At 39.1% G+C, this 25154-nt stretch overlaps 1 protein-coding gene across 2 annotated transcripts in view; it reads left to right on the plus strand.

Annotated features, from left to right (window-relative positions):
* The window catches only part of adgrv1 (adhesion G protein-coupled receptor V1), a 563049-nt gene that overhangs the window by 236466 nt on the left and 301429 nt on the right, over positions 1 to 25154 (plus strand). For both annotated transcript variants that reach the window (XM_072582867.1, XM_072582868.1), the window contains 6 exons: positions 3429 to 3590; positions 7639 to 7759; positions 8696 to 8819; positions 9523 to 9661; positions 12894 to 13079; positions 17399 to 17634. In XM_072582867.1, the coding sequence (XP_072438968.1) occupies positions 3429 to 3590; positions 7639 to 7759; positions 8696 to 8819; positions 9523 to 9661; positions 12894 to 13079; positions 17399 to 17634 (968 nt within the window). The remainder of the gene's footprint in view (positions 1 to 3428; positions 3591 to 7638; positions 7760 to 8695; positions 8820 to 9522; positions 9662 to 12893; positions 13080 to 17398; positions 17635 to 25154) is intronic.

Consider the following 25154-nt stretch of genomic DNA (forward strand, 5'->3'; position numbering starts at 1 on the left):
TCCCAGGGGCTTGACACTCTCCACTTATTCCACCTCTGTGCTGTTAATGTGTAGGGGGGCTTGAGTAATATCCCGCCGAAAGTCAGTAATGAGTTCCTTGGTTTTGCCAGCATTGAGAGCTAGGTTGTTCTCAGTGCATCATTTTTCCAGGTCTTCCACCTCCCGTCTGTAGCCTATTTTGTTGCCATCTAAGATTCGACTGACTATGGTGGTGTCATCAGTGAACATGTAAATGGCATTAGTCTGGTATTTGGCAATGCAGTCCTGAGTATGCAATGAGTATAGTAGGGGCTGAGTATGCACGCCTTGGGGGCTCTAGTGTTGACTGTTAGTGAGGATGACTGATTGTGGCCTGTGGGTCAGGAAACTTAGGATATAGTTGCAGAGAGTGGGGCCTCATCTGAGATCACTAAGTTTAATAATCAGTCTCAAGGGGATAATAGTGTTGAAGGCTGAACTGTAGTCAATGAGGAGGGTTCTTCTGTAGCTGTTCTTGGTGTCAAAAGTTCTCGGGAGGAGTGAAGGGCAAGTGATATGGCATCTGACATGGATCTGTTGGTCCGATAGGCAAATTGAAGTGGGTTAAGAGCAGTGGGAAGGCTGGCATTGATTAATCCCATGATCAGCCTTTCAAAGCCACTTCATGACCACCGAAGTTAGGGCCGCTGGGCGGTAGTCATTGAGACATGCTGCATGAGAATTCTTAGGCGCAGGGATAATGTTGGCCCTCTTGAAACAGGCAGGGACAGTGGCCTGTTGCAGGGAGAGATTGAAGATGCCTGAGAAGACCCCTGCCAGTTGATCTGCTCATGCTCTGAGTGCACGGCCTGGTACTCCATCTGGTCCCATCGCTTTCCTTGGATTCACATGAACGAAAACTGATCTGACCTCTGATGCTGTGACTGTTGGCATAGGTTCGTTAGGATTTGTCGGAATAGGTGTTACCTCTTTGCCGAAATTCTGCTCAAAGCGAGCATAGAAGGCATTGAGACGATCTGGGAGGGATGTATCATCATCTACTATCTTGCACGTCTCTTTTTAGAACCTGTGATGTCACTACTGAATAGATAGCCTCTCTCATGGTGATAATTGTGGGAACTACTTTGTTTGAAATTGCCTTTCACCACCGTAGAATAGAATTGAATCTTTCATAAAGTAAAATCTCTTCCTTTCCAGTGTTATTTCAATGGAGAAAAGCTACAGAAAGTTGCACCACGAACAGTCTTGGCGTAATTTGTGCATCAAGCACAGAAAATTAGCACACAAGTGTAGCAGGTAATCAGGAAGGCAAATGGAATGTTGACCCTTATTTCAACTGGTTTGGAGTATAACAGGGAAGTCTTAGTGCAACTCAATAAGATGCTGATGAGATCACATCTGGAGTTCCATGAGCAGTTTTGTTTGCTTTATTTAAGGAAAGATATTATTTTGTTGGAGGTAGTTCAGAGAATGTTCATTAGGATGATCCCTGTTACAGGGGCGCTGTCTTATGAACAAAGGTTAAACATTTTGGGACTTTATCCATTGAAGTTTAGAAGAATGAGTGGTGATCTCACTGGAACATGTGGGATTTTTAAGGGGCCTGACAGATTAAATGCCGAAAGTATGTGTTCCCCTCATGGGAGAGTGTAGGACCAGAGTGCATAGTCTCAGAATAAAAGGGTGCCAGTTTAAGACTGAGGTGAGGAAGAATTCCGACTCTGAGTTGAAAGTTTTTGGAACTCAGTGTCACAGAAAGCTGTTGAGCATTGTCATTGTGAGTATTTAAGAATGAAATAGATTTTGATCAGTAGGGAATCAAAGGTTATGGGAGAAAGGCAGGAAGGTTGGATCAGCCATGATCCTACTGAACGGTGGAACAGGCACAGAGGGCTGAACAGATGAATCCTGTTGCTTTTTCTTACGGTCTTCTGTAAAGACAAGGGTCATTAGTAATTTAAATAATCTAAAATTTCAAGTTTGTTTCATTGAATGTTAATCTCTACCATATCACTTTCCTATGTTGATGTTGGCAGCAAATCAGGTATCTTGCTTGTAAATGTGAAAGTAAACACACTTTTTTGGGAAGAAAACTCTGGTGCACAAGTGGTAGTGATTAATGAAGTTCTAGGAGTTCAAAAGCCCAAGTTGAGAAAGAGGAGATTCCTAATAGTTGCTGGCAGTTTAATAGTACAGAAAGTATGGGAAAGAAAAACATAGAGGTACAGCCTGGGAATATCGTTCAGGCATTGAAGCATATCATCAAATGAAATAAGGCTTTAGATTGCACATAACCATATCTTGCATGCAACTGTTTGATGTCAACCGTATATTTGCAGTGTCAGCATTTCACTTCTAAACTTTGTCTTTTATATACATCTAGAAAGTATAAAACTTAACTGCTGCAATATTTATTTTTTATGAGTCTCAGTATAAACCTTCTTTCTCTGACTGCATTGACCTTTCCTGTTATTTACGTTGCTTATGATTAACATCAGAAAATAGATACAATAATTGCTTGTATTTGTGCAGATCGTCTAGCTCATTCCTATTTGATATTGGAGTCTCATGAAAGTAAAAAATTACTTCTCAAGTCATTCCAGCGATTTTGACTCCAACATTGTCTCCAAAATTTAATTCCACATTTTGGCCTCTCTGTATTGTGAAAGAAAATATAATTCTTATTCTTCTCCTTTGACCTATCCCATTTTATTTGAAATGACCATGATGCAGATTAATTTTCCTTCTCTACTACATTCTGTCAGTGACCCATTCCTCCTCCAATCTTGCACTTAAATTTCTCACCATTCTATCCTTGTGTCTGACCTTGGGACTTTCTCTGTTTCTTCTTCGCAGTAGTATCTCATCACTTGCCTCACTATGTTTCCTCTCTGCAGCAGATAACCATATGATTTGACCTTCTCAGTCATTTTCTCCAAAGGTCCCATAGTCTTTACCAACTCCCGATTTACTGGTTCTAGATTTTGTTCTTTCTGTTGCTTCCTTTTAAGATTGAAATTCTCAAATCTGTCCTAGTCCTGGCCTTGTTTTATAATTTAGTCCTGTAGGATGAGTCTTCAGTTCATTCATGTTCTCTGCAATATTTCCAGGGATTGCCTTGAATTCTTCTTATCCCTGACGACCAAAGATGGATAAGGCACTCTAGATGTTGTCTGGCAACAGCCTTGTATGATTGCTCCCATCTTACACTATGGGGTTGAACATTGCTGTTTTGCAATTATTGGTCATGTTATTCACCCAATCTGCTGAAAACCTCTTATCTTCCCCCTTTGTTACTTCTGCACCAGTCAGGGGCTACTTGTATGGAATGTCTGAATCATAGATGAATATAAATATTTACAAATTGTGCAGTTTGATATAAAGGTGTTTCAGTGATGGAAACATTAGCTGTGGTTATTGTACAATGAAGCATTCCTGTGTTCTTTTAGATTCGTGTTGGGGAGCCACAATCTGCTGATGATCCTGCTGGACAGGTGTCCTTCACAGTTGGTCGTGATGGCGGTCATGGTCCAGTCCAGATTGTTTGGCAGGTGGATGACTCTGCAGTTGATGACCTTGGTCCCCTTGCTGGAACATTATCATTCAATCAGGTACTGTATAAAGGACATGCACAATAATAGATACCAACTAACAGAATCTACTATCAGGACTTGACCAAACTGTAAGGAAACTGAACATTACCTTATAATAGACTTCACTTAGCCAATTTGTGCAGCACTTTATATACTTAAATTTTACATTAATTATATTTACTTCAACCAGGCTAAGAAAGAGAATTACAACTCTCTTTAAACTTTAATAGCCACAAAAATTATGGGAAGGTGAATGAAAGAATGGGGAATGACTATGGATCATCAGACTACACTGGGATTGTGAATGCAGGACAACAACTCCTTATCCTCTTGGCTCCATGGTAAAATAAGTTTAAAAAGAAGAATCTACAATTCTCTTCTTTCAGTGACTTCCATTAATACTTTATGGGTCTACTGGTTAGACCTCGAAAGAAGCTGGAAAAATGGAATTGCCAGAGCTGTAACCAATTTAGCAGCTGTTGAACAGATTTGAAGCCAAGACATGTACTTAATATGAAAAGTGTGTGTTGGTCTTCTGGAGAGCGAGACAATAGGGAGTTAATAGTAGATTAAAAAGGTAATGCCAGATAAAATGAACAAATACTTTGCTTCTGACTTCACTATAGAAAACACAAAAAATGTTGCAGGAGCAACTGTACACTTGGAGGTGGAAGGAGAGAACTGAGTAGCAAAATTGGAATCAACAGGGAATTGGTATAAAAACTAATGGAACTGTGGACTGACAGGTTTCCAGCCCCAGATGAATTTCATCCTAAGCTCTCAAAAGGTTGATGTGTTGGTTTTAATTTTGCAAACTTTTCTTGACTCTGAAATGGTTTCATACCACTGAAAAGTCCAAAACTGAACTCCTCTGTTCCAGAAGGAAGGGAGGCAGAAAGAGGAACTTATGGGCTAGTTAATTTCACAGAATCATAAAATCTTATGATATTATAAGGAGGCTGTTTAGCACATTGTGTCTGCACTGGGTCTCGGAGTTGTTTAACATAGTGCAATCTTCTCCCTTTAATCCTGCACATTTTTTCTATTTAAATAATCATCCAACACCCTTTTGAATTCCTCAACTGAACTTGCCTCCACCATATTTTCAGGCAATGCATTCCATTCCCTCACTAGTTCTCACCCTACATTTGCTTCTTTTGCAAAACCTTTTAAAACTGTGCCTTTCAGTCTGCATTCTGTTTGTGTCGGGGCACTTTCTCCCCTCTGTCTGGATCAGGTCAGAATCAATCATTAAAACAATTACAACAGCATATTTAGAAAAATCCAACATAAATGGGATGAGGCAGCATGGTCTGGAGAAAGGGAAACCACTGTAATCAATTTATTATAGTTGTTTCAAGCTGTATTAGGGAGGGGCATCTAGATGTACAATTACATTTCCAGAAAGCTCTGGATAAAGTGTCACATCAAAGATTATTGCAGAATCTAAGAACTTATGGTGTATGTGTAACTTATTAACATGATGGCTGGCAGAAAACAGAACAGATGAATCATTGGGTCTTTGTCCGATTAGCAGGATGTGATAAGTAAAGTGCAGGGGTCTGAGCTGGGGCCTCAGCATTTTACAATTTACATTGATGACTTGGAGGATGAGAGCGAAGGCTTGATAGCTAAAATCACAGGTGGCACCAAAGTAAGTAGAAACCTATATTATGAAGTAAACATCAGGAAGTTACAGATGGATAACGATGGATTGAGTGAATGAGCAAAAAACTGTCAGTTTACCCCACCTCAGTCCACTCCCCTCCTGTCTTTTTACAAGCTGCCTTAATCTTACATTTTCTATTTGAATCTTTTACTGTGTTCAGGCTTAATAACATCCCTCACTCATATTTAGCTCATCTATCTGATCTATTGCCTTTTGCTTAACTAAATCTAACCGATACCTTTGCCCCTGTAGAGATCCAAATATATTGTTTGAATAACAAGTTGAGTAGGAATGTTATGACATTCATGCCCTATTTTTTGTTTATATCCTCCCTGTCCCAGTAATGAGTCAGTAATTAATAACTCTTCTTTTTATTTTTGACCTCCTCGGTCTGTCTACAGAGTTTCTTGTTTATTTCTCTTCTGTAGCTGGGACATCTATTGTGCAAGTCCCACCTTCAGGATCTTCCATTTAAAAATCTCTTCTATATTTCTGATCTATTACCAAATTGTTTCTGTAGCTTTTCTGCCAAAGTTTGGAAAATGAAGAAGAGAAGCTATATGAAAATGTACTGCCATCATAGATTGCTGGATACTTGGCTCCTTGGAAAAGAAGCAAGAGAACATGGTTGTAGTACATGTTTATCTACTGACAGTATGTTTTGGACAATACTCTTTAGATGTCTGTGGGCATAAGCCATTGGTTGTCTACAATAGTGAAGTAGGTCACCTGTTGGCAAGCCTTTGCAAGGCTGCCATTTACAGTGGAGATATCTGATCTGATTAATCTTCTTTCACTCCTAATGAAGTGTGCTGTCGAGGGCTTCCCAAATTGTGAGAAGTCTCCAGACAAGAATTTGGGATCATGAGCTTCAAAGCAACAGTGGTTACCATAGAACTTGGACTGTTTTCTGATTGCTGTGACATCTTTTTAAATCCTTGAGTTTTCTCCTCTCTGTGGTTATGGCCTGATAGACTGCTTTCTGAGGCCCAGCTGCAGTTGGTGAAAAGGATCAACCTGTGAAAAGTTAGATGGTTATTTGGTTTTGAAGAAACACTGGCCTATCTTCAACTCCCCCAGTGCTCAAACGCCTGTTCACTCCCCTTTCCCTTCTCAATAACTGAAGCCTTTCCATCATCCACCTCTGGTTCCTTGTCTCTGCACAACTGCACTCATCTGGCCCAAATAGGGCCACATGAAATCCAGGACCTTAAAATAGAGTCTCAATTTGGAAAGCACTTGTGTAGTCCTTGCTTGGAGTTTTACTAGGGAGGTACAGCTGAACTCTGTAGTTATAAGAACACTGGCTTTTAATTTTGTGCTTTTGAGTGCTGAAATGAGAGAGAACTATTTCAAAACTAACATTTGAAAGGGTGGCTATAAGTTTAAAAAACACAAGTAATCTGTCACCCACGGCAAGCCTCAACAACTGATTGAACAAACAGAAATTGAAGTTTGAGTTGCAGACAAGTTAGAGCCAAGGGTTATATGAATGCTACTTTCACTGACAATAAGAAGTTTGTTGGTCTCTATGGACTAGTGACCAATCATTCACAAGTGAGACCTTTTTGCCTACAATGACTGTGATCGGTTCTCAGATAATTGAACTGCTTAGAGCTGGGAGTACCTTACAGACTGAGAGAGAGGCGTTCATTTCTCCCGCAGCTTGGGAGTGGTCTCTCTTTTCTCTGCAGTCAAAACTCTCCATAAACGTGGAGAAAACCAGTTTATTTTCCCTGCAACAGTTGCTGTAAGCTGTAACTTGTCACTGATAAGCCAGAGACTTATAAAGTACCTGGGACTGGTACTACTGAACTGTGTCTTTCTCGTTCTTCCCCTCAGTCCATCATTTATTTTACCATATTTATCTGTGTGTAAGGGAAAGTTTATAAGAGGATTAGAGTTTTAATTAGTATTACAGACATTTTTAATAGCCTGTTCAGGAACATTCTGATGTACCTCTGGAACAGGTGGGACTTAAACCCAGATCCTCTGTCCCTGAGGTAAGGACACTATCGCTGTACTACAACAACCATCATTGGTAGTTTCATATGCTGATGATTTATAACTCTTTATCTGCAGCCGGAGTCTAATTACTTATAATAAATAGTAATTTTTGTTCAGTGCAGAAACTTAGTCCATGATTTCTATTAATCTAGGTGTGAAAGTTAAGTGAATCATGGAAACTTGTGTACTTTGAAAAATCTTAAACACTTTTTGCCGACCCTAGGTAGCAGTGCTCGGTTTACAGAGTGCAACCCCAGTAACACATTTAATGTACACCATTACATATTTCACCAAGTTCAAACTAGGAACATGGAAAATTTTAACTCTGTGTGAATGGAACTGTTGTTTTGCTCCAAAGATTACTAATTTGTTGCACTTTTCTTGTATTAGACTGAGACCAAAAAAACACTTAATTTACGCATTTATCCAGATACTCTTCTGGAGGGAGAAGAGCGGTATGTGATTCGGCTCGTATCTGCCACTAATGGTGCAGAAATATCCCCTATGTTTGGTAAGTCTGTTTCTTATGGCAATGTAATAGTTTTAACAAAAATTCTAAGACAAAATAGAAAATCAAAAGTAATGAACTGGAAATGATAGGGAATCAACTCCCTCTCTGTCTCAGTCTCACTGTCTGTCTGTCTTTCTCTCTCTTCAAAGTTTGGGAGAAGATTTGTAGCTCGGGTGCTCGTTGTTGTGGTTCTGTTCGCTGAGCTGGGAATTTGTCTTGCAAACGTTTCGTCCCCTGTCTAGGTGACATCCTCAGTGCTTGGGAGCCTCCTGTGAAGTGCTTCTGTGCTGTTTCTTCCGGCATTCATAGTGGCCTGTCTCTACCGCTTCTGGTTGTCAGTTCGAGCTGTCCGCTGTAGTGGCCGGTATATTGGGTCCAGGTCGATGTGTTTGTTGATAGAGTTTGTCTCTATCTCTCTCTCTGTGTCTCTGTTTGCCAGTCTGTATCTCTGTCTCTCTCTCTCTCTCTCTCTCTTTCTTTCTCTCTGTCCCTCCCCCTCCCTCCCCCTCCCTCTATCCCCCCTCCCCACCCTCAAACCCCTGAGCCTCCTCAAGCTGCTGGATGATTTCATCGGCTGGCAGCTCCTGCAGTCCCTGTTGCACCAGTCTTCTGTGTTGGCTGATGTCAGGACAACAGGCAGGCCTATGAAGACACAATGTGCACTCAAGGAAGGCAAATCCAGGCACTTTGGATAGGGAATGGATTTCAGTTCCATGGGTAAGGGCGCGAGATGGGTGACCAAATTGGGTTTGATTCTACGAGACGGTATAAAGGAAGGGTGCCCCTGATTGGCAAGCTGTATATTAGGTGCTCCCTTGCAAAATGCATCCAGCAAGGTCATGTGATATCCAATGGCTTCTTATGGGCTTTAAATTTCTAAAACAAAATTTCCTCTGTTATTCATTTGACGAGATAGAAAGACTGTTTCTCCCACAGAAAGTGCCACCATCATCATTTTGGGTGACAGTGCATCATCTGGGATGATTGCTATAGCTGAATCAACCAAGCAGATCCTAATTGGAGAGCCAGTGGGCAGCTACAATGGGACTGGGTTCATAACGTAAGTGTCATTTATTTATAAAATCATTGTTGCAAAGACCATTAAGATTAACAGGTAAATTAATTCATCCTTATTTTTATGAAGTAAAGGTTGAATGTCCTTAAGATGGCTGTTATGTATCTTTTTGACAGTCTTCAAGTGCAGTTCCTGAAGGTGCTGAAAAAGTACAGCCAGTCAGGCAGCATCCAAGGAGCAGGAGAATTTACTGTCCTGCTCCTCGGACACGGCCTGACCGGCTGTGCTTTTCGGCTGTGATCTCCAGCACCTGCAGTCCTCACTTTCCTCCAGTTCCTGAAGGGGCAGTTTACAGTGTTTTTTTGATGATGGGTCTGTCTTACTGGAGCTATCTGATGTAATTGGGGCAGCTATTCACAAGTGTATATCCCCACATCTTCAAGTTATTCCTCCTTGGCAAAAAATGCATTGAAACAAATTTAGATTTTATTGTGCAAATAGAAGTGATCGCAGCACGAACACTTACTTGTTCCAAAACAATCTTCCTTTGCTAAGAGGAGGAATACTGAAGGAAAATATAATACCATATACATGCCCATCTACCATTTTTGCAATACAAATACGATGATTTACTGGTTTAAAGGGACAACATCATCTTTCTATATTCTTCATAATATTTCTATTACCAGATTCAAACAAGGTGATTTTGTGTCATATAATATTTAATACCTTTTATTCCCTCCTACAGATTAGTACGTGGTCCAGCAAATTTTGGTGACGTTATAGTTAACTGGATTATAATTCCAGGAAATCTGAATGAATTTGTTGAAACAAGTGGAACCCTTTTAATGCGTGACAAGCAGTCGTCGGCCACCATTTTGATTCAGGTGAGAGGATTTGAATACATTTTGGAATAATTCACATCAAGACGTTTCAATTGTTAGTTGATCAGGAATAAGCTGTGTGTTGTTGGCCTGTCAGTAAAACTGCCACAGTTGTCCTCAGCACTCTTTATTAAAGCATGTTTGGGATGGGGCTCAGGAATGATCGGGATTGCAACTTCTGTTCATTATTACAAGAACATGAGGTACTTTGATAAGTTTCCATTATAGCACAATAGTTACTAGGTAAAATAATTATTGTTACCTCTTGATCAGATGGGCCAAGGGGCTGAGAAGTGGCAGATGGAGCTTAATTTAGATAAATGTGAAGTGCTGCATTTTGGGAAAGCAAATCTTAGCAGGACTTATGCACTTAATGGTAAGGTCCTAGGGAGTGTTGCTGAACAAAGAGAACTTGGAGTCCAGGTTCATAGCTCCTTGAAAGTGGAGTCGCAGGTAGATAGGAGAGTGAAGAAGGTGTTTGGTATGCTTTCCTATATTGGTCAGAATATCGAGTAAAGGAGTTGGGAGGTCATGTTGAGGCTGTACAGGACATTGGTTAGGCCACTATTGGAATATTGCATGCAATTCTAGTCTCCTTCCTATCAGAAATATGTTGTGAAACTTGAAAGTGTTCAGAAAAGATTTACAAGGATGTTGCCAGGGTTGGAGGAATTGAGCTATCAGGAGAGTTTGAATAGGTGGGACTGTTTTCCCTGGAGCATCGGAGGTTGAGGCGTGACCTTATAGAGGTTTATAAAATCATGAGGGGCATGGATAGGATAAATAGACAAGGTATTTTCCTTGGGGTGGGGGAGTCCAGAACTAGAGCGCATAGGTTTAGGGTGAGAGGGGAAAGATATAAAAGAGGCCTAAGGGGCAACTTTTTCACACAGAGGGCGGTACGTGTATGGCCAGAGGAAGTGGTGGCGGCTGGTACAATTGGAACATTTAAAAGGCATCTGAGTGGGTATATGAATAGGAAGGGTTTGGAGGGATATGAGCCGGGTGCTGGCAGGTGGGACTAGATTGAGTTGGGATATCTGGTCGGCATGGACGAGTTGGACTGAAGGGTCTATTTCTGTGCTGTACATCCCTATGACTCTAAAGCTTAATATCACAAGTTATCAGCCTGTCAAATACAATATATTGTATTAATGTAGGTTCACTAATGTTCTTTAGGGAAGGAAACTGCCACCTTTATTCGGTCTTGTCTACATGTAACTGCAGACCCACAGCAATGTAGTTGACTCTTAAACTGCTGCCTAGGCAATTAGGGATGGGCAATAAGTACTGGCCCAGCCAGCAACGCCCTCATCCTATGAATGAATAAAAAGACATATCCGGATACAGATATTTTTGTTTTATATGTATAAAACGCTGGATGCAGTCAGCGCATCATTCACTGTTCTAAATGGTGGAATGCATCAATGCTTCAGAACTAGTTAATACTGAAGCTTAAAATAACAAGAACTATATTAGAGGAACGGACAGGTTTAAATAAACAAGTGAAAATATCAAATGCCCTGTAAAATGTTTAAATGGAAAATTAAAACTACATATTAGCTGGAACAATATTAACATAAATATAAATCAATAGCAAGAGTGATCAGAGGAATTAAAGACATTTATGAGACACAGAAGAAATTGTGCATACATATATTCAAGAATAAATTACTTATGAACCTTTAATGGCTTGAAGTAATATTAGCATGAAGCAAAACTAGGTACAATGTGGGAAATCACAAAAACTTAAAAGTTGGGGTGGGAGTGGGAGCAGGCAGGGTTGAGGTCAGGCGAGGGGGTGGAGTTGGGGTTGGGGGGTTGGGGTTGCAGGGTGGGGGCGGGCAGGGGGTGGTGTTGGACGGGGTTGGAAACTCCGAGCCCCAGAGGAAATCAATTAACTGAATACTCAATTGTCCGAACGAAATAGTGCTCATCCATCTTGTTTGGATAATCGAGGTTCCTCTGTATATAGATCCCTCAAATTTGCCACCCAGGTTGTTAGGGTAGTTAAGAAGGCATACGGTGTGTTAGCTCTTACGGTAGAGGGATCAAGTTTCAGAACCATGAGGTCATGCTGCAGCTGTACAAATCTCTGGTATAGCCGCACTTGGAGTATTGCATACAGTTCTGTATTGCATACAGCATTATAGGAAGGATGTGGAAGCTTTGGAAAGAGTTCAGAGGAGATTTACTAGGATGTTGCCTGGTATGGAGGGAAGGTCTTGCGAGGAAAGGTTGAAGGACTTGAGGCTGTTTTCATTAGACAGAAGAAGATTGAGAGGTTACTTAATTGAGACATAGAGGATAATCAGAGGGTTATATCGGATGGACAGTGAGAGCCTTTTTTCTCGGATGGTGATGGTTAGCACAAGGGGACATAGCTTTAAATTGAGGGGCGATAGATATAGGACAGATATCTAAGGTAGTTTCTTTACTCAGAGTAGTAGTGGCATGGAAGACACTGCCTGCAACAGTTGTAGACTTGCCAGCTTTACGGGCATTTAAACGATCATTGGACAGACATTTGATGAGAATGAAATACTGTAGGTTAGATGGGCTTCAGATTTGTTTCACAGGGTGATGCAACATCAAGGGCCGAAGAGCTTGTACTTCACTGTAATGTTCTATGTTCTATGTGTTGTGGCATCGAGAGCTGTCCACAATACTCCAGCTAAGTGTCTTGTGTAAATTCAGCACAACCTCCTTGCTGTTATATTCTCTGCCCATATTAATTAAAACCCCTGAATGCTGTTAACTGCTTTCTCCATCTTTACTTCTACCTTCAATTTTTTAATACACTATACTGTCAAGTCCCTCTGCTCCTGCATTCCCTTAGTACTGTAGTTCTATTTTATATTCTGGATTAGTGGTGCTGGAAGAGCACAGCAGTTCAGGCAGCATCCAAGTAGCTTTGAAATCAACGTTTCGGGCAAAAGTTACCTCTATTTTATATTGTCCATTCACATTCTACATTCCAAAGTGAATTCATTCCTTTTGAAATCCCTCTTAATTTGAGATATGTTCCACTTCTGGAATAAGATCCAGACATGAAATATTAATTCATCTCTTCTCTCTATAGAAACCAGTGACCTATTGTGCGTTTTTAGCATATTTTCCTTCATTTGTCAAAGGATTTTTTGGTCCCTCCAGTTTATTGCAATTTGAATATATTTAAAATTTGTATTTGCTCAGATGTTTGGTTTGTAACTGTAAAACTACGTTTGCTGTTCAGGCAGTGGATGATGATATTCCTGAAGAGAAACAATATTATCAACTGCAGTTAACTGGTGTCAGTGGTGGTGCTATGATTAACGACGCATCTAACTCTGCTAACATCACGATGGCGGCCAGCGATTTTCCATATGGTCAGTTTGCATTCTTGAATGAACATCTCAAAACCTTTGAGAATGGAGAACAGGTGACAAAATTCTTAAATATATTTATAATATATTAAAGTAAATGGCATTTGCTATCTTGAATCAGCTCAGAATAATATTTTGCAGAAGGTCATAATTTATGTATCTGACTAGTCAGTGATTTAAGACTTATTAGCCATATGGAAAGGGATGGTATGGACTAATTTATGAAGAACACAAAGGTTAAAAAGGAACCAGAACCAAGAAAATTAAGGAAAGGATGCGAAGATAGTGTTGTAAAAATATTTAATAGATTTCATTACTTTCAGGAAACAAAAATGCTGCTTGTTTTTGGATTAGTTGGTTGTCCCAGTAGCATCAGTTTCATTGATTTTAATCGCCCATTTTAGTAACAAGTTTCTTCTGCGATGCCTTCACTCCTATTCCCACAAATTCTGTAATTCCCCAACTTTTCTGTCTAACCACAATATTACCGGATATTATTAACTGTTCCTGCTTCTCGGGTACTGTGCCTTTCCTCTTCAAATGTGATTTCAACACTCCTTCAAAAAAACTTCCCCCTTTTACTCTCAGTACTTGCAAGCAATCGTGTCATCTCCAATTTCCCTTTCTTCTTCGAAGTCCTTGAATGCTTTGTCACGTTGATGAGTTTTACTGAGAAGGCCATTTTTTTTCCCAATAGCTTAAATAGCCCCCCACCCTCTGTTCACTTGGTCAATGCCTTGAAGAGATCAATTAAGGTAATATATAGTAGTGTCCTTTCTTTTGTGGCATTTCTCTTGCAGCTGCTAGACTGAGATGATCATGTCAAACATATGTGGTCGAGTTCTGAAACCACACTGGGATTGGGACAAATCTGCAGTCTGAAAGGAGAAACATGAGTGAATATATTGGTGATGAAGTTCAGCCAGAGGAGGCCACAATGGTTGCTGCATATGCTGTGATCACCGTTATCCTTAAATCTCCTCTATCCAGCATTGATACACAAGTTCATGCAGATGCCTCAGAGGTGCTGGGTTCTTGTACTTGATGTGTTCAGGCATCATAGCATCAATACTGAAGCTTTGCCCATAGCAAGTGAGGCAACAGCTTTGCTAAACTCCTCGTTTGTGTTCAAAAGAGCCCACATGATTTCCATTCCATTGAACCCCCAAATAGGGACAGTTGACTCAGTTTCCTTTGGGAGAAAGTGAGGACTGTAGATGCTGGAGAGTCAGAGTTGAAAAGTGTGGCGCTATAAAAAGCACAGCAGGTCAGGCAGGTTTCAAAGGTGTCTGGCGCTCCACTGCGACCATGTTTTCCCTGGAGCGCTACTCACAAGCTTTGTTGAGATCTGTCTGATCAAAGAGAAGTAGGCAGGGAATGCTTGTGACTTTATTATTATAGTGGATATCCTGATGGTGCAGAATGCTAGCAGCAACACACTTTGTAAGCCTGACATTTAACTGCAAAGCTGTATCACAGTCAATGCATTTCTACTTCTTGAAGTTTGATGGGTGTGCGGCTGTGTTTAGCATATCATGCAGGTATCCTGTCAAGAGAGCATAATGTCTTCATTGTGTGCCAAACCACTGTTCCCTCAGTACTTCAGTCATCAAATCAAAACAGAGGGTGGCTGCTGGACAGCAAAGGTTTGGCTCATGCATAACTGGATGATCGGAGAAAGGTGAATGTTATTCCTCCATTCAAGAAAGGGAATAGGGAAATCCCTGGGAATTGGAGACCAATCAGTCTTATGTCTGTGGTAAGCAAGGTACTGGAAAGGATTCTGAGAAATAGGATTTATGACTATTAGTCAAACTATGTTTTTTCCAAAAGGTAATCAGCATGGCTTTGTGAGGGGCAGATCATGCCTCACAAGCCTTATTGAGTTCTTTGAGGATGCGACGAGACAAATTAATGAAGGTCGAGCAGTGGATTTGGTGTATATGGATTTCACTAAGGCATTTGATAAGGTTCCCCATGGTTGGCTCATTCAGAAATTTAGAAGTTATGGGATATAAGGAAATTTGACTGTCTGGAAACAGAATTAGCTGGCCAAAAGAAGACGGTGAGTGATAGTGGATGGAAAGTATTCCGCCCGGAGGTCAATAACCAGTGGTGTCCCTCAGGGCTCTGACCTTGGACCTTTGCTCTTATAGTTTTTATCAATGACTTGCAAGAAGAAATGGAAGGGTCGGTTAGTAAGTTTGCTGATGACACAAAGGTCGGTGGTGTTGTAAATAGTGTTGAGGGCTGTTGCAGGCTGTAACAACGCTGCTCGTTGGATGCTGCCTGAACTGCTGTGCTCTTCCAGCACCACTAATCCAGTGTAACAAGACATTGACAGCATGCAGAGCTGGACTGAGAAGTGGCAGATGGTGTTTAACCTGGTTAAATGCGAAGTGATTCATTTTGGAAAACCAAATTTGTATGCTGAATACAGGTTAAAGACACGATTCCTAGCAGTGTGGAGGAACAGCAGGATCGTGGGGTCCAGATACAAAGATCCCTCAAAATTACCACCCAAATTGATAGGGTTGTTAAGAAGGTGTATGGTGTTTTGGCTTTCATTAATGGGGCATTAGTTAAAGAGCTGTGAGGTTTTGCTGCAGGTCGATAAAACCCTGATTAGACCATAGTTGGAATATTGTGCCCAGTTCTGGTTATCTCATTTTGGGAAAGATGTAGATGCTTTAGAGAGGGTGCAGAGGAGATTTACCAGGATGTTACCTGGATTGGAGGGCTTGTATTATGAATTGAGCTTGGGCTTTTCACAATGGAGAGAAGAAGGAAGAGAGGTGACTTGATAATGGTGTACAAAGTAATGAGAGGCGTAGATAAAGTAGATAGTCAGAGAGCGACTGCTGGACAAGAACATGGACGGCAGTAAATTAAGGGGTGTGTAGGTTAGTTTGATCTTAGATTAAACATCATTGTGGGCTGAAGGGCCTGTACTGTCCTGTATTGTTATGTTCTATAACCAACCCACCAAACTAGCATGCATATAATGAGAACTGTGCTGCCATACAAAACATAATTGAAAAGACCACAGCATTGTTTAAGCCAAGGTTCTACAGCTTGAACCACTCTAGATGAGCCCTGCAACACGCATCAATGTTCTCACAAAATCATGGCCTGCAATTTTTGGCAGTAATTCAAATTTTACTGCAATCATTGTATATAATAGGCCCTTTGTTCATTAATTATGCCATAAACGAGTTGTGTAATGTACTTAAAGAATAATCTTGCAAAATGGAAACCAAGACTTTGTTGAGATGTTCACAGTACTTTGAATGTCAGCACACTGAAGAATCTGATTGTACTCTCCATCTTGCAAAGAGAACCTGAACAAACAACTTAGGCATTTTGAACAAGTGTGATGTATTATCCAAGAGATCTATATTGATATGAAATTTAAGAACCAGAGTAGGTGGAAGTGGATGATACGTTTGTTGTGGAGACTTGTTGAGGTTACAAGCTTTATCTAACCTTGTGATCTTATTCAGATAAACGTTTGCATTTGGTTAAATTTGAGATCTTTATAGTTAGATGTAGTGATTGGAACCAGGTGGCTCTTATTGACTCTGAGATCCTCAATTGGGGTTGTTAACCTGGCCCACCAGGGGGCCCTAGCTGACGGAAATAAACAGAAGATTCAGAGAGTCTCCTGCGTTCAGGGCTGACTCTGAGCTGCTTGGCGGCAGACAATATACTATGCGCATGTAACTAAAGGGTGATGAGATATCAGCCTCTGTGTAGTTATTCTGTTAAGTTTAAAATATTTTGTTAAGTAAACAGGAAACATTAGTTAACAATAATGCTTCAAGTCTAATGAAATAATGCCATCTATATTTAGATCTGTTATGTTTTTGAAGAGAAACCTGACTGGTGATAAAATATCTCATAAACTTAATCTTACCTGATTTCTAAAAATAAATGTTATTGTCAAAAATTAATGGCAACAAAATCTTTGAAAAAAGAAGTCCCCCATTATATTCCCTGATATATTTCCATTACCTATTATGTATTTGCAATATGCTGTTTAGGTGCATTTAATTTAACAATATGCAGCATAACAATCGTCAGATAAACATCTATTTAGCCAATAGTAAAGTGCCTGCTACTTCTGTCTTTCACAGTTTTTTTTGTGTTCAGCATTCGATAGGTGCTGCTAATGAACTATAGCTGCACAAAGGTTTCAAACTTGTATTTGTTGATGAAGTAGTAATTAGTATCTTAACTTATAATTTTTAAAGTAGTAACATGCAAGTAGAAATCTCTTCTTTGCAAACTTTAACACCGGATTTTTATTACATTGTGAAAGAAATTAATCTTTTTACGAAATGATAACCTTTATAATTTCCCATTTTTTTGCCAGACGAATGTTACAATTGTACGATATCATGGTAGTTTAGGCAGCATTCACTTGTGGTATCAGGCAGACAATGGAACGGCACTACATGGCTTGGATTTCATCTTTAAGTCTGAGCAATTGGTTTTTGAACCAGGAGAACAGACAAAATGGATCTCATTTAATATTCTTGATGACAATATTCCTGAAGGACCTGAACACTTCTTCATAAATATTCTTAAAGTAGAGCTTCAGTCAGACAGGTAAGTAATCATGTGACAATATGGCACTATTTTAAAATTGAGAGATTGCCTTTTAATATCCATCGAATATATCAGGGGAATGTTGGAATTCTATCACCACTTACAAGTTTTGGGGAAATAGCATTTTAAGCCATCAAACTTCAGTGAATTTATACATTAATAGCATACATCTGGCAGCTCTTGCAATCATACTTACTGTATTGAATCAATGTAAATGATTTTCATCTAAGATATGATTTTTTTTTTCATTTCCAGAGCAGTCAAAATACCATTTCAGGACTCTATTGTATTTGCCTTTCAATTAAACCAAAAGGATTCAGTTGCTTGTTCTTACAGAAAGCTAAGGGAGCAGGTTGTAGAGTTTTGCTTTAGCACTAACTTTCACAGCTTCCAGTAGATGGATTAATTTGTCTTCAATTTTTGGACTTTGTAAGATTTCATGTTACCTGCTTATAACGAATGTTCATGCCAAGCAGAAGCTTGATTCTTTGAAAGCAATCATTCAAAAGGCTAAGGTTAGAGATGAAAAGTGTGAGGCTCTTGAGACAGAATTGCACTAGACCAATTGTTAGACCATGAATGAGCAGTGATTACAGTGATATACAAATGCTAATTCCACCTTTCAGGAGTGTCTTGTTGCCATTTTAAAGGCAACAGCATTCATGCACAATTAGTTTATTTAAAAAGAAGCTAAAAGAAAACTATAGTTGTATTGTTGGTTGCAGGATATCCACCTTCACCTTCATTCAGGGCAAGAATCATGTAAAGGCAAATTTTGAAAGCTTCGTTCACCTCATTGCATGAAGAAATAAGTTATTCACAATGCTTAAGGCTTTTCTTTGAATTCTTAATGTAGTGGACTGTGTCCATATAGAAGAACATACTTTTTGAAAGACAGATCCCAGAAAGAGTTGAACTAATTCTGAGTTGAAATTTTTTGTTCTCTTCTAGAATATTTCCATGACATGGCTTTAGAGTTGTTTTTGATCCAACTTCAGTTCCTTCCCTGCCCAGAGACTTCCTCCACTGATTTCCTAGCTTAGCTGTTGAACACAGGATCAACCAGTAGTGTTTCTACAGAATTGATTGCATGAATTACTATGGAACCTCTTTCAGTGTAATAATTGATTCTGAGAACTGTCACTATTTTAAAATCTAAAGTCCGTCCAGACATTGCGTCCACAACCTCAAGAATATCCAAGCATAAGAAGTCAGAGCAGAAAAAGGAACTCTCTCCCTCAATCCCTCCCTCACTCATTGGCTCAGTCCCATCTGCCCATCCAAATGGGCGTGCTGACAACAGGCTAAACAGGTTCAGGAAATGGTTTTCTTGAGACAAAATCCAGGGATTTATGGTAGAGAGGTATTGGATAACTGACAGAGTTGCAATCCAGTTTGGGAGGAACAGAGTGTGAGTGTCATTGGATGCCCCTGATATGCAGAGGGTAACCCCCGACTAAAATGCCTGCCCCCACTTTCTTTCCACCTATGCAGAGAGGGCAACAAAATCCTTTCAGAAACATTCTTTGCATTCTGGCTGCCTGCTTTCACCCAGTGTTTTATATCAGTAGAGACAGAATGTAAACCTGTGAGTTTGAATAAGGTAATGAATCCTAAGGGTCACTCTCAATTGCAAAAACAATACTAGATTTTGTAAATAAAGTTGTAATTTCATCCAGGCATGGGCAAGATTCAATATTTTCTAATCAACCTGTTCAGAGATGTGATTACACATTACTGTAAAGGTGGTACTTGAACCAGACCTCCTGGCTCAGTGGTCAGGGCATTTGGGTAGGATTAAATGAGCTCAGTGGCTTAGTTAATTAAGAAACTAGTCTAATAATTAACTGGTTTAATACAATCCTGGAAGTGTTGGGGAGTTCACATATCTAAAGCTCATTACTACAAATGTGAAAGATTAGAGTGCAGTTTGTCATGGAAGACTGCAAACCTGAGAGATTGCTAGTAGGGAATTTGTTTACGAGTGGAGGGAGGCGGTCTTTTCTTTTTCTAATGTATTCAGGCTTCAGGAAAGCAGTAAAGTATTAAAAAAACTGCACGAGATGCTACAGAGAGGCAGTGGCAGTTCAAATGTCCAAATCCCCTCATCCCAAAACGCGATCAAATTAAATAAAAGGAAGCATCGTAGAGAAACAAGTACAGCATTTAAAAGACATTTGGATGGGTATATGAATAGGAAGGGTTTAGAGGGAAGTGGGCCAAATGCTGGCAAATGGGACTAGATTAATTTAGCATTTCTGGTCAGCATGGATGAGTTGGAATGAAGGGTCTGTTCCCGTGCTGTACATCTCTATAACTAAACAGGCAAGTTGATTGTTGAGTCTTTGCTCATTTGCATTGTCTTTTAAAGCTAAAAGATATATTAGTAATTGTAAGGTTTCACTGGGATTAATAATGTTTGAATTTACAAACAATTAATTAGGACATAATAAAATGGCAGGGCAGGTAACATGTTGTGACTGCAGGATTTGGGAACTCTTGGATGCTAATGTGTATTCTCAACTCAGAGTTTTGAGCTGGAGGATGAGTTACAGACAATGATATAGCAGGAAGTAGGACAATGCCCTGGATTTTTTATTCCAGGAGATGATCGCAACTGTTTGGATACAATCTTCTCTTTATGACTCTATGACTATTTGATCAGTGATCAGGGTTAGGCGGGTTGTAAATGACATTGGTATGGCAACTCAGGAGGTGAAGGAGCCTTAACCTTTGCAATTATCTGCCAGTTTTGAAGTAGTTTCCATTTGCTCAGATGAAAGTGAAGGCTGAAGGATTGATGAGCAAATTGACCATGGACACCATGGGACAAGAGGCCATTCACATGTGAGTAGCTGAGAAGGGAATGTAGTGGTAGGGAACAGGATTGATAGTGTTCTCTGCAGCAAAGATTGAGAGCCCTCAAGCTGCATGGAACAGGAAGGATCGAGTTGTCGTTTAGAAATATCAATCTCACAGGCAAGACATGGAAAGAGTTTCTACATAGACAGTAACGATGTAAGCACCACATTAAATGCAGAAAATACTAAAATGGGGGTAAAAGGCATCAAAGCTGGGAAAATCTAATTCAAGAATCAGACTAGGTAAGATAAGTGAATTAATATGGGAAATTAGTATACAGATCTTGACCTTAAAGGACTGAGGGTACAGATCCAAGTACAAGTTAACAGATACAGCTTGAGGTTACAAAAATACTAAAAAGACATAGCTGAAGGTTCTGTATTTAGCACAAAATGAAATGAACCGATAAACGTAAAACAATAAAGGAATCATAATCTAATTGCCATTACAGAGGCATTGCTGTAGGAAGACTTGGATAATGACTTGAATATTGAAGAGTCCATGTCATTCAGGAAGGACAGAATACTTGGAAAGGATGGAAGGGTGGGTATTAATTAAACTTGGAATTAGCACAATAAGAGGGATGATCTATATTTGGCAAACCAGGATGCAGAGGCAGTTTGGGTAAAAATGAAAACAACAAAGGCCCAAGGTTAGTTGTAGGAGTGAAATGTAGACTCCTAACAGTAACCACACAATAATCTGAAGTATATAGGAAGAAACAATGAGAGTTTGACAGAAATGATAATTATGTGGAATTTTAAACTTCACAGACTGGAAAATCTAGATGGACCAAGGTAGCCCTACAACGGGAGTTCATAAAATGTTTTTGATATAGTTTCTTTGAATAGCCAACCAGAAAGAAGGCCATACTAGATCTTGATATTGTGTAACAAGTTGAGATTAATTTATGACCTCATAGTGAACATGCCTCTGGATTGCAATTATAACAATTAAAGTTTACATTCAGTTGCGAGAGAAAGAAATGGATCGAAGGCTACTATATTAACCTTAGATAAGGGTAATTATGAGGTCACAAAAGCAGAGCTAGATAAAGTGAATTGGCAAATTAGGTTAAAGGATAGGCAAGTAGATTTGCAATGTGAGGCATTAAAAATGATATTTCTGAATAAACAGTAGATCTTTTCCAATGAGAAATAGAAATCCAAGGGGATGACCCACCTTCCGTGGTTAACCAAAGCAGTTATAGGTAGAATCAAACTTAAATTAAAGCATATAATTCTGTGAGGATGGCTGACAGGTCGGAATATTGGATGGAATATAAAAGCTAACAAGATTCACTAAAAGATTGCAAAGGAGGGGAGAATATCAGACTTTGAGAGAATAGGAAGTGTTTCAATGGACATTCATGAAGGAAAAGTTAACAGAGTGAACATTGGTCCCATAGAGACTGGGGAATTAGTGGAAAGTAAGAAGATGGCAGATGAATTAGACAGGTTTTGTCCATTGATTTTCACCATGCAAGTAACATCACAGAAATAACTGTAAATCAGGATATCTAATGAAGGAAGGAACTCCAGAAATAAACAATCATTGGGGAAGTGGTACTGAAGAGGGAAAGAGCCAGAAAGCAAGGCCAGTTAACTTAACATCTGCCATAGGGAAGAATTTTCAAGCTATTCTTAAAAAATGTTATAGCAGTATAATTAAAAAAAACACAAGGTAATGAGGCAGAGTCAGCATGATTCTCTAAAAGGAAAGTTGTGTTTAATTAATTTAATGGAGTTCTTTGAGGAAGTAAGATATGATGGTGAACAAGTGGATGTAGTTCAGTTGGGATTTCCAGAATGAATGGTGATCCATTTCCTAATGTTTCAAATCAAAGATTACTGCAGAAAAGTAAAGGTCATGGTATAGGGGTAAAATATTGGCGTGGATATGAATCAGTTAGCTAACAGGAAGCAGAGAGTGGGCATAAATGGATTTGATGAGATGTAATGAGTGATGTGCCACAGAGGTCAGTTTCTGTATATGACTTGGACAAAGGCTGATGACATAAAGATAGTTGGCTAAATACATTGTAAAGATGACTCTGGATACTCCAAAAGGATACAGGTCATGTAAGTGAGTAGGCAAAGATCTGGAAAATGGAGTATGATGTTCATTTTGTTAAGGACAATAAAAAATAAAGCATTTTATTGAAGTGGTGAGAGATTGCAGAACTCTAAGATGCAAAGGGTCTGGGTGTACTAATGCACAAGATTAGTATGCATGTACAGTGATTAATTAAGAATGCTAATCAAATGTTATTTGTGATTGCCAGAGCAATTGAATACAAAAATTAAGAGGTTAGTCTTCAGTGATACAGAACATTCACCAGACCACACCTGGAATGTTGAGTGTGGAATTAGTTTATAAATGCATTAGAAATAGTTCATAAAAATTATATGGACTACTGCCTTATGAAAATCTCTTCCAAGAATAAGTTGAATAGGCTAGACTTGAATGTATTGGAGTTTAGGAAAGTAAAATGTCACTTGCTGAGTATGTGTGGAAAGCATGTTTCTTCTTGTGGGAGAATCTAAAACTAAGGTTCACTGTTTAAAGATATGGATCATCAATTTAGTACACAGTTGAGGAGACTTTTTTTCCCTGAAGATCAGGAGTGTTGACAATTCTTCCTGAAAAGGTGGCAGAAGCAAAAGCAAACATAGATAGAAGGTGAGTGATCAGATCAACCATGATCTTGTTAAATACAGAATAGGTTTGAAAAGCTGAGTGGCCAACTTCTGCTCCTAATTCTGATACTCATGAGGAAGCATTTAATTACTGATTAATTGAACAGTTAAGATTATCAATATACCCAAGCACTAATGGACAATTTTAAATTGCGAAATGCTTCAAAGGTGGGTGGAAAGGAGGTGAGCAGTGTAGCTGACATATGTCCCATCCTCCTAAAAACATGCCTGGATGTGGGAGATTAAATACAGTCCCCTGAGAGACCAAACATCTGTCTATTTTAGCCTTAAGTGCATTCAAAAATGAAGTATGTATAACCCTCTGAAGAGAATTTCAATGACTCAATGGTTTGAGTGAAGTACTTTTTGTTAATCACAGTCCTAAATGATCAGCTCTCACTCCTGGAACTGTGGCCCAGTGGTTTTTATGATCTGTGGAAGGTTTCAGAGTTAGAATCCGTGAGAATTTTTTTTTCCTTGTGGTTAATTGCTTCACAATTACAAAATTTTTGACAATGTGGCTTCAGTCTGTGCAGTTAAGGGCATATTTTATGATTGTAGTGGGAATCTACGATCTGTTGATTGAGGAATTACACATAGTCTTCATCTCCATTTCGTCATTGTCTACAAGCCGTTATAATATAGTACCTGCACAAAAATTTGATTGCAGAAAATAAATGCATTCACCCTTTCTCTGACAAAGTCGTGACTGAAGGAATATTTGTTACCTTTTAATGTGTTATTCAAGTAATTATTTTTCTTGTCAAGTGAGTCAATTTAACTTCAGTGGCAAGAATACAAGTTTATTCAGAATGTTTTGTCAATCAGTCTCAAACTGAATGCTTTATGGTATGCAATTGTAATTGACCTGAGGATTATGTTAATGAATGAGCATTGTACATAGGTGGAGCAAAGCAAATGTTGGCTACACATTTGTCAATGCATGCTGAATTTGTCTCAGTTCATATAATTATCCCTCATTTTGCAAAAGAATGTTGAGTTATACAGTAATTCTCTGTCCTTAAGTTTGTGACTTCCAGGCACTTTTTATTCATGGAAACACTAGAACACTCAGAAACATTCTCTGTTTTTCCATGATGTATGGCTGGAATGAGTTCATAATCACTAATCAGAAAGAACTCACTTCCTTTCACCAAAATAAACCTGCTACCTTTTAGACTTCAAAATGCCAGGTTTTGTAAAAGTAGAGTTGGAACCGATCTTTATACCTTATAATGAAAATTTATGTACAAGAGATACCAACAGGCAAATCTTAACTTAGGAACCACAGTTTCAGTCTGCTTCTATTTGTGGAGATTCAAATTAATCCTGAAATAATGTCCACCACCTGAATATAATTAAATACTTAGCTTACCATTAACACCTTCATCCTCACTTAATATGTATGTCTTAATGCAGGTTAAATATTTTGGACAATCGCAGATCTCAGGTACTACCATCCACTCACTATTGGGGGGATTTCAGAAGGTCGTTCTGCTGGTTGGTGAAGCCCACCAGTGACAGCACAGACCAGTTAAAGTTAACTCTTTTATTTCTCGAAGGCAAAACTTTTATAGTTGCATCCTGTCTTGCTAATATTTGTTGGTGAAGCCAAGCAATTGTGTTATACGACCAACAAAAAACTCATCAAATATTGATTAAAGCAGTGGATTGCACTCTCAAAGTCACTATTTATACACTATTTATACATGATTAGACTTCACCATTGATCATTTTTTGTCATTAGATTTTTATGCATTTATTACACTGCTAAGAATAATAGACATCTAGAAAAGTAAGTTTCTAATTTCAAGACATATTTCTGATTCAGTTAACAAACCTTTCTTATCTAATAAACTGAGGTTCATATTGATGTTTGCATTATAATGAATCATGAGTACACTTTTTTAGCAGTAATCCCTGAACAGCATTTAAAAGCTGGATTTTATACTTTTTCCT

The sequence above is a fragment of the Chiloscyllium punctatum genome, chromosome 2 (genome assembly GCF_047496795.1).
Source record: "Chiloscyllium punctatum isolate Juve2018m chromosome 2, sChiPun1.3, whole genome shotgun sequence".
Classification (NCBI taxonomy): domain Eukaryota; kingdom Metazoa; phylum Chordata; class Chondrichthyes; order Orectolobiformes; family Hemiscylliidae; genus Chiloscyllium; species Chiloscyllium punctatum.